This window comes from Ciconia boyciana, chromosome 10, assembly GCF_034638445.1.
Source record: "Ciconia boyciana chromosome 10, ASM3463844v1, whole genome shotgun sequence".
In the NCBI taxonomy this organism is placed as follows: domain Eukaryota; kingdom Metazoa; phylum Chordata; class Aves; order Ciconiiformes; family Ciconiidae; genus Ciconia; species Ciconia boyciana.
Genome location: NC_132943.1, coordinates 23,866,858 through 23,877,512, shown reverse-complemented (window position 1 = coordinate 23,877,512; position 10,655 = coordinate 23,866,858). Strand labels below are relative to the sequence as shown.

At 38.9% G+C, this 10,655-nt stretch overlaps 1 protein-coding gene across 3 annotated transcripts in view; it reads left to right on the top strand.

The window, feature by feature from the left end:
- The first annotated feature begins 833 nt into the window (after window positions 1-833).
- Window positions 834-10,655, top strand: part of SLC25A12 (solute carrier family 25 member 12) — a 52,766-nt gene continuing 42,944 nt past the window's right edge. The window contains exons 1-4 of one of the 3 annotated variants that reach the window (XM_072875207.1): window positions 896-961; window positions 1,549-1,602; window positions 2,054-2,145; window positions 7,159-7,301. In XM_072875207.1, coding sequence (XP_072731308.1) covers window positions 7,192-7,301 — 110 coding nt within the window. In that variant the 5' untranslated portion in view covers window positions 896-961; window positions 1,549-1,602; window positions 2,054-2,145; window positions 7,159-7,191. Of the gene's footprint in view, window positions 962-1,110; window positions 1,178-1,548; window positions 1,603-2,053; window positions 2,146-7,158; window positions 7,302-10,655 lie in introns of those variants that run through there. The other 2 variants (XM_072875205.1, XM_072875206.1) reach the window with 2 other exon arrangements.

Sequence of the window (10,655 nt, the reverse complement as noted above, 5' to 3'; positions counted from 1 at the left end):
CCCTTGAAATAGTACAGCAAGACAAAACATACCTTATTAAGTCAGGTTTTATAAGCACTTACTGTGATTGAACTGTCCAAACAAAGTATAAATTTCTCCTTTCTTGAGGCTGTGGCCTGCACATTTTTCAGTTTAAGGTATAAAGCAAGTCAGCATGCTCTACTGCTAAAGTATTACCAGAGTCTTGTGGGAAGCTGCTGAATTCCAGCCAGAATTGGTTACTTTGTACCTCTGTTTCTTTGTCAGAAATATGGGGCTATACCACTTTGCAGCCACGCTGCCCGAATATCCGTCCATAACCACTTTCAGCACGTGGTATCAACAGGTATAGCTTTGCTGACCCTTAAGGGAACGGCTGCATCTGTTAAGCCAGACATGAGTTTCAGCAGCATTATTAAGAGTTCAGTTTTGCACTATGGAGGTGCTACCAGCAGCCCCGCAGCAAGGCCCCATAACCCGGTGCCTGCTCCTGGTGCCTTTGGTGGGGCGGCGGACACACCGTCCAAACCGCGCTAATGGGGGTAACCAACATCGCCCGCGGTGGGTCCGTGTGGCGGCTAACGCGGGGGCCGAGGGGGTAGCGACACCGCTTCTGCCCTGGGCGCCCGCCGAGGTGCCCGGCCGAGAGCAGGCGGGGCAGGAGGTACGGCCACGGCTGGCTTGTGGCCCGCCGGGGTCACGGATCAGGGGCCGCGGGCGTGAGGGGGCGGCGAGCCCGGGCTGGGGCCGCGGCGGTGCCGGTGGTCTCCGCTCCGCTGCCCTCGTCCCCGGACACCTGCAGCGGGCGCTGCGGCCGCTGAGGGGAGCCCGCCGAGGGGAGCGGGCCGCGCCGGGCGGGGCAGGGCAGGGCGCTCATTACCACAGCGTTGCGCTGAGGCGGCGGCTGTTGCGGCGGCGCGGCGGGTGGGTAGCGGCGGGCGGCTCCTCCTCCTTCTCGCCGGGCGCAAGCATGGCGGTCAAGGTGACTCTTCTCCTCCGTCGGTTGTCGCAGGAGGAGACGGGCGGAATCACTCGCCTGCCCGCGCGGCGCGGCCGGGGGGCAGGCGGGCGGCGGGAGGAGGCAGCCGCTGCTGCGGGAGCCTCGCGGGGGGCCAGGGGAAGCCGCCGGAGCGGGCGGTGATGGTGGGGCGGCCCCGGGGAAGGGGCAGCGCAGCCTGCCCTGCCTCCGCCTCCTGAGGTGAAGCGGCGAGGCTGCGGGGCCGAGGGCGCGGGGCGTCCCGGGGCGGGCGGGGCCCGGCGGGCGCGGGCAGAGGGCCGTTATCCGGCGCGCGCGGGCGGTAACGGCTGGGCCCGCCGGGCAGTAACGCCTGGCGTCCCGTGGGGCCGGGGCGCCGCGCCTCTTCCAGGCAGCCCGGAGTTTGACAGCTGTCACCGGCACTGGAGTGCTGCGGAGTTCCGCAGCAAGCACAAAGGGGTCATGTCTGAGGTTGGCCCTGCCGGTTAGATAAGGGACCTGGTATTGCTGCCCTTATCAGCGCACACGGCCGTTTTTATCTGCACTCTGTCAGTAGCCCGGCTAGCGAAGCATTAACTTGCTTGTGTTTACAGGTGCAATCAACCAAAAGAGCGGATCCTGCTGAACTAAGAAATATTTTTTTGCAGGTAAAAAGATGTGTCTAATGTTGTTTGATTGACAGACTTTTATTTTTTGCCCTTTCAGCAGTTTGCCATGGCATCATACACGTGTCGTGCTTGTGGGACGCTTAGAAGTTCACTTTGCAGGCACAGTGTATTGAAAGTGCCTTCAGGCATTGAGGACAAACTGCTCCTGACACAAATTGTGCTTAACCATTTCCAAATTATAATCTTAAATAATTTTATGAGGAATTTTCTAACTTTCTGTAAAGCAAATAATTACAACCATAACTAGGTACTGTTATTTTTCTAAATACACTTTTGCAAGATTCTAAAAAATTATTCTTCCATGGCTGTATGTTTTGTCCTTGGGGTTTATATGTGTTCGTCTTACAAATGGATGGACGACTGGCAAAGTTTTTAGAAGTTAAAATTGATTTCTTAAGATTGATGTATTTCATAATGTTATCTCTTGCAGGGCATTGTAAGAATTAACATATATAAATAACAGCATGAAGCTTTCCCCATTCCCTGTAGTTGCGGTGAAGCATGATCTAAAAGGAAAATCCGGTCAGTCCTAAAACTCTGATAAGGTTTGAATCAGGCAGATGGAATACGAAGAATAGCCATGTTTTAGGTCCATAGTTGGACCCCTGATATTTCCAAAATCACTAAAATACCTTTTTTCTTTCCCTTTATGTTGAATATTATACATTATATTCCAGAAGCTTTACTCTATGAAAAAAGAAAGAATATAAAATTAAGTATTAGAGCCAATACTGTAAATAATAAAATCTCTTATTTCATCTTGGAAATGTATCTTTTGGTCCTACCATATTATCTAACAGTTTCCACATATGATAAGTGGACAGAGATACCTTTTTGCCTGAGAGGGAGAAGTTATATCTCAACCATAATTTTGGCAGATTTTTGCTGTTGCATACAGGATTGCACTGGTAACGTTGCTTGAGTGCTAAAACTTAGAATGTGGGAATCAAACTGTGAAAGCCCAGCATTTAGTTTCTGGTAAAAAATCATCCATCACAGGTTCATTTATTGTTGACATGACATTTAGCTTTTGTAGATAAGGAATACAGTAGAGTATGTTAATAAAATAAGAAACATGAAAATATGACTTTTAAAATATGTATTAATACAATATAAAAATGTGTGGTTCTAGAACATCACACAGCTCTTCCAACTTTTTTGCAAGACACTTTTGCATATTTGATTGCAGAAAAGTGAAATGTGGTGTCAGAATACTCTATTCAACTTGGAAATGTGGACTTTTTATGATTCTTGACTTCCAGTCAGTAGAAATGCTTGCTTCTGGAAATAAGTAAATTGTTTGAAGTCCTTGATTTTGGTCATACAGGGAAAAGTGGAGAGGAAGAACATTGTACGACTGGTTCTTAAAATTGTCTCTGTGACAATACATGTTTTATTGACCTAAAAAGCAGACAGTCTATGGGTTTTAAAACAGCTTTTTGGTCTGCTCCATGTCTATCTTATAATCTTCAAAGAAACATGCAAATGAAGTTGTGGATTGTTTTGTGCTCTGAGGAATGAAAAATACAAAAGCTCTCCCATCTTCTCTTGAGTATCAGAGATTTGCAGTGAAAAAAGACAACACAGACACCTCTGGCACAGAAAGAGAGTTTATATTTCTTTTGCATTCTGTTTATTCTAATTGAGATTTAAATTGTGTTTTTTGTTTTGACAGATAGCAAGCAAACTTAGTTGCAAACTTTAAAAATATCCAAAGAGAACCCACTCTTTCCAAGACTTAAGTTGTAGAGAGTCTTGTTATGAAATACTGCTAGTGTTGCACACATCAGGGGTCAGATATGTTGTACTCTTTGCTGAGGGTGCTGGCCTGTTCTGTGAGCTCCAGCTAAAGGGCGTGCATTCCTTCCTAAATTTGGCTTCCCTTGGAAAGGGGCACAAGGGCGCAAGATGTGAACTCTAGGCCTCTTCGTCATCCACCTTATTCATAGAGAGTGTACTTAAATTTCCTTCTGTTCATGTGTATTCTCTAATGTGATACGTGTCCTCTGTCCATCCAGTTTAAGTTGTATCTTAATGGATGCTTGATATATAACTTTCTCTTAGAATTTCTGAAGCTTGCTGTATATTTCTTTTTATTATTTTAAACTGTTAAAAATCTTAAGTTTGACTTGTATTAAAAAGATGTGCTATTATTTCTATGTAATCCTGTAACTATGAAATGCAGGCATTGAAATTTCATGTTTGTACACCATCAAATAAGTTGCCTCTCAGGTGTGTGCAAACCACTGACTCCAGTAACAACCATCGCTGAAGGATAAAAGAGTTATGTAGAACAACAGTTGTCAGATTTCTTAGTGAGACTTCATTTTTTTTTCTTGGGCAAGACACAGTCAGCCCTCAGGGAATATAGTTGAATTATTATTCTCTGCCTGCTGAATGCAAGTGGAACCTGTTCCAGCAGGGTGGAGAAAGGAACAAAAACTAATTTCCAATTTTAATACAGGAAACTTCTCCTGCCCCCTTAAAAATGTCCGGAATCTCTTGCTCATAGCTTAGCTTAATTAAAAAAAATATATGTTAAGAGTACCCACAGGTCTCTTTTGTTTTGGAACTTACTTCTCTGCCCAGATAAAATAATTGGGATAGAAAACTCCTTTAAATTGAAAACTAACCAATTTTTCAAAGAAAGCATTGTTTCTGAAAGTGTGGTGATATCTAGCACTATATTGTACAAATAGAGTAGGGTTTTTGTGTGTTCATGTTATCTGATGATGTTTAAAAAAAAAAGTCTCATGCAAATTCATCAAGTGCTTACCTGAGACAGTCTATAAAGGTATAGTAAGAATTTTGTGTTATAAAGTAATATAATTCAAGACTGAGGAAAATATAGATTAAATTGACATGTTATGTTTTATATGCAAATTAAGATACAATTTACAATTGCTTATTTTGTGCTAAAAGATTCTTGACTTAGGCTGTATGGTGAAAAGGTAACTTGAGGACAAATGTAAATGTGTGCTGAGAGGGAATAGGCTATCTACTTTGTCAGGCCTTAATTTATTGGCTCGCTGCAAAGCTCTTTCAAAATACCATGACCTTCTCATATGGAGCAAAATGTATCTGTCAGTTAATTATTTTTGTCTCAAAAAATTTTTAACAAAACTTCCCACACAGAGTTTTTATTGTAAAATGATTCACTCTTTGTAATAAACTCAGATAAATTGGTGTCTGAAGAAAAAAAGATGATGTTTAGATTTTTACTCTTTTTGACATGCACTCTACTGTCATACAGTTGAATTCTGTTATTCTTGAAGATACGCTCAATACTCTGCATGTTTGATGGTCCTTCATACATGAAACTTTCTTTGGATTGCATGTCTTGCAGCAGAATTGTACTTCATAATGCATTTTTTAGTCATCTGTGTATATGACTGAGAGGAGAACCTTTCTGAGTTGATTCAGTGAAGCCACAGTTTCATTATACTGTCATGTCGGCAGCAGTGCTGAATTAAAGCATTCCTGTCCACTGCTTTGTGTTCCTATTTTTGTGGAAATAATCTATTTTAATTTTGGATTAGTTCAGTAATCTGGTTTACAGTGCATTCTTGCAAACGGCTGTCATTACAGCTGTAGGGTGGAAGAGGGAGAGGTGATGAGGTGATGTGAGGGGCTGGTATTGTGGAAGAGGTACGGGAGATGCTTAAGCAGTCATTGATGCTGATGCAAGCTCCTTTACACTGAAGTACTGTCCTGACTGAACTGGTTGGGTTGCATACAGCTGAAACAGGCGTGAGACATGTGAATGATCCTCTTTATTGTGATGGAGTGTTACACCTTAACAGGTATTGTGTGTAGGTGTTATTGTTGATATTCTAATTCCTTTGGGTCCCTGGCAGAGTAAGATCCTATTTCATTACTCTTTCACATAAAGCTGTGTCAACTGAATTGAGATAGTGCAGTATATAGTGGAAAAGTTACAAATTACAGATAAGGCCATTAATTGAAGTTTGAATTCACTAGCATAGATGTTGCACTATAGGCCTTGGGGGGCATTGCCATTTCTTTTTCTGCAGAGAACACTTATGTAGTCATCTTTTAATGACTAGAACCTAGAAAGGCAAATTACATTTTTACAAATGAATTAAAAATCACTACTTTTATTGCAAATCAAAATTCTAATGAAACAGCTGTGTAGTTTTGTAACTTCACTTTCTCAGAACAAACACTATGTATGTTTGAAGGTCTGCATCTAAGTCATTGTGTATACAAGTAGACTGTGCAGTAGAGAGTGAACAGAAGAGATGGATTTTAAACTATTAAATAAGCTTTCTTACAGGTTTTGTGAGCAAAAATGCTGAGAAACAAGCTTAGTCATCAAACTGGATTGGGTCATAGTAGTTTAGAGAACTAGAAATCTTTTGTGAGCTACTTTCCTGTGTTCCAGGATGCAAACATCGTTTAACTTTGCAATCTGAAAACTTAGGTTTTATTTCTAAGATTACTGTCATATCATAAATAAACTACAAGAAATTTTTCCTGCACCTATACTTCCATCTTGAAACAAGATCTGAGGGGTGTGAACTTCCATAATACATTTCCCTTTTATGCATCACTTGTGATGCTTTCTACTCCTGCCTCTTCATGTTTTTAGTTCAAGATTGGTATTACCCAGCATAACTGGACAGCTGAGGGCATGGAATTTACTTTATGCTAAAAAGTTCACTTTTAATTTAAAGTTGACCTATAGATAAGAACCAGTGATTAATGATTTGAAACAGAAAAGTAATCAGTAAGAATTCTGATACAGACATGTGACAGTTGTCTTGGTGTACAAGTAATAAAGATGTACTTGGTTATTTTATTTTTAGTTAGTTTTATTAATATTTAAATTATGAAAGTCTAAAATTTGCCTGTGATTTTTATTTGAAAATTTATTGTTAATAAAATTAAGAGTCAATGTTTTTGAGTTTTACTGAGTTTTAATGTTTTACTGAAAAGTAAAACATTTCAGTTGACCCAAATCCTTTTTGTCTGTGTGTCAATTTTTACTTAAATGAAAAATTCCAAACCCATTAGTTTCAGGATAAAAACTAATATGAAAAGTTATCTTTCACAAAATGAGAAAAATGATACGTATTTTCCAAGCTAACTATAGGAATGATCAGGAACAATTATTCAGAAGATATCTGGTACTAGAAATTGTAAGAAAATTTATGTGCTGTGTTTTCACAATGTAGCTGCAAATGGAAAGCTACAGCATGGCTGTAATTTTTATAAATTTATGCAATTACCTGACAGTTTCTGAAAATAAGTAATTGTCTTTTTATTAGAAAGTACTGGTCCTTATGTGAACCCATTATTCTACAGGGATAATCTGATTGTTGTGGTACGCAACTAGTGCAGTGACGCTATTAGTTTAATGAAGCCCTTTAATTTCAGAGCAGTTACGTTCAGGCAGTTGTGCACCATTTTAAGTGATATTCAGTAAAGATACTAGTTTAGTAATCACTGATAATTAGCATCTAAATGGATTCATTTTTGTTTGTGTGGTTTTGTTTTTTATTTTCACCCTAGTATGCCAGTGTCGAGAAAGATGGTGAGCATTACATGACCCCAGAAGATTTTGTGCAGAAATACCTAGGACTTTATACAGATCCGCGTTACAATCCTAAAACAGTGCAGCTGTTGGCTGGAGTGGCAGATCAAACAAAGGATGGGTGAGAATTTTGCTTTCCATTAGAAGCTTGTAATGCATTGGTAAATGTGTGAGTGAATGAGTTTGATAATTTAATCTTCTAAAATACATTATTGATTTTATTACACTTCAAATTTATTTAGATGATAAGTTTTTCTCAAGTACAATAGACTATAAATTTGTGGAAATTGGGAAAAAATGCAGTGTTTAACAGTGAAGAGTTCAACGCATTTTTTAAATTAACATTTGTTTTAATGGACTTTTGACAATTGCTACAAATGCAGAGGAAGTTGAACTGCAAGCAAGTTTAACATAGTGGGATTAACTTGGAAAAGTTATTTTCTGTGTACTCACATCCATGATTAGATATTACGTAGATCCTTTAGTACCTGTAATTAAACATGGAAGTATGGAAAAACTTTCTTATTTCTGTAGTTCAGTCAGTGAATTCTGTAATTCAAATCAAACCATTGAGGAGTTTTTTAAAGTGCTGGCTATTAGGAAAGAGAGACACTAATGACTCTATGAAGGAAGAAGGTGTTTGCCTAATCAGGATAAGTTCACACCACATAAAGCTTTTCCAGCTCTGCTTACAGATGATATTACTTGCTTTTAGACAGTTCTTTGAAGCAAATTACAAAATGTCCACTCCACTGAGGTAGTACCCTCTAACCCACTCGTCTTCAAATGAGCCTTTTCTCTTGCTTTATGTAGGCTTCTAGCTTTGGCCTTGGATTGTAGTAGGAAGCATGGACATTGTTAAAGTAAAGTGAAAAGATTAAGATGGATCAGAGAAGAGGTCAAGAATGCAGAAGGGAGTGGGTATTTTGTAGAGAAGAGAGAAAGTTGCTGTTAAAATGCTATACAATACATTTGTAAATATATAGGCGTAACTTATTTTAAATTTGAAAGCCCCTTAACTTCCTTGGATTTGTGAGTCTAAATCTGACCTTTGACATCACTTAAATGTTTTTATTTTCCTGTGTTCTGCTTTAGAATATTTCATTGGTTTGCATAGTATCCTGAGCAGCTTGCACAGTATCTATGCTTTACAAATAAAATTGTATATGCTATATACATTTTACACTAAACAACAAATGTAGAATCGCCTGTTTGATGTAATGTTACATGATTTTTTTTTTTTATAAAGCTGCAGCATTTTGGTAATACATTTGATATATACATATGTTTTATAAATCCAAATAACCTGTCTCTGCAATACATGGCTGCAGTTTGTTGCATTGTTATGGATTGAAAATGCTATGTTGTATTTATCTGTTGAAATAATAGTCTAACTGATGACTAGTAAACCAACATGTTGAGTATCTTGTTTCTCTGAAAGCTGTTGGTTATCTTCTACGGTGTGCATTTCTTCGGAAAATGTTTTATACAAGGATGTTTCTTACATTAAGAAATCAATAGTTTGTTTTATTGCTACCATAAAAGTTTACATTAAGACATCATTTTTTTATTGCTTTCTCTGTGAATATAAGTTTGTTTTGTTTTTTGTTTTCAATCTGGGTAATGTTTGAAGTGAGGTAATCAAGTATGGGTAAGTGTGCTTTATCTGCTTCTGTATGGGAACAGTGGGAATGGGAATTATTAGCATATGGTCTGCAATACAAAATGTTTCTGTGTCTGAATACCTGTTGATACTTGTCTGAAACTTATTTTCCTAAATGTTTGAATCTATGTTTATCTCTAACCTGTATTTCATGTGAAGAATTTGTTAGAACCCCATCATAATCATTAGATTATGTATTTATTTTTACATTCACATTCTTCCTTTTGTAGTGAGCTGTAATATATCAAAATCCAGTCTCTAATAACTATATTATCTGCACAGAGAGGTTAATTATTGTAATCTTCAACTGAATTCTGGAATATATTACATCTTTCCAAGGACTTAAAGTTACTTTATGAAGTCTGAGGAAGTACCAGTAGTGCTATTCCAGGCAGACATTTGTATATTAAATGACAGCCCAAAGTCAAACAGCAAGTCATTGAGAATCTTTGGGTTCTGTTATGAAATTTCATTCCTGTATCTGCTATGATATTCTCTTAGCCTTGCTTGCTCTTCAAATAAATACGCAAAGTGTTTTTGGTAACTTTTCTTTGTTAATAATTTTTTATTTCATTTAGTTTTAACTTTAGAAAAAAAGCACATTTTGGAACTGGCTGTCTGTAGGCATATGTTTAAAAAAAAAGTATTTTTACTTTTTCCTTGTGGTAACTTGATACTTACTTAACTGTTTCAGAGTACTATTGCCTTCTCCTATTCCTACAGTACAAGACTGGTTTGCTTTAGCGGAACTCCGTAAGGTAGTCCTTAAAACTGATGACTTTTCACTTTGAAAGTGTTTCTTCCTGTCCTGGTTTTGGCTGGGATAGGGTTAATTTTCTTCGTAGTAGCTAATATAGTGCTGTGTTTTGGATTTAGTATGAGAATAATGTTGATAACACACTGATGTTTTAGTTGTTGCTAAGTAGTGCTTACACTAGTCAAGGACTTCTCAGCTTCCCATGCTCTGCCAGGTGCACAAGAAGCTGGGAGGGGGCACAGCCAAGATAGTTGATCCAAACTGTCCAAAGGGCTATTCCATACCATATGGCGTCACGCTTAGTATATAAACTGGGGGAGTTGGCTGGGGGGCAGCGATCGCTGCTTGGGGACTGGCTGGGCATCGGTCGACGTGTGGTGAGCAGTTGCATCACTTGTTTTTTTTTCCTGGGTTTTGTTCCTCTCTCTCTCTCTCTCTTGTTGTTTTCCTTTTCATTACAATTTATTATTATATACATTTTTTTTCTTTTTCCCAATTATTGAACTGTTCTTATCTCAACCCACAAGTTTTCTTACTTTTGCTCTTCCGATTCTCCCCAGTCCCACGGGGGGGGGAAGGGTGAGTGAGCAGCTGTGTGGTGCTTAGTTGCCGACTGAAGCTAAACCACGACACTTCCTCATTGTTACAAATGCATGTTCTGAGAAGCTAATGTGATGAGGTCTAAACTAGAATTTAGCCTAAACTGCCTTGTCTGCTATCTGTTTAATATGATGGGATTTCACTGATGCTGTAGGTAAGCATTCCTGTGTAATCAGACTGCAGGCACTACTTTTGAAATTAGGTTACATATCCTCTCTGAATAATGGACTTATATATGTGTGCGAAAACCAGCTTCCTAATTACATAAGTCAATTAACATTAGTAGGTATTGCAGTTTTAAAATGAAAGATTTTCTTCTCCCTTCAAACCTTCAAAATTTCTCAATAGTCATTCAAAATTCTTAATTTTAATTGCTTGTTTCTGGCTACTCTGCTTATCAGCATATCGTTCTTAAAATTTGGAAATCTGTTCTTCTTAAGCTAAGTCCTGAAGAA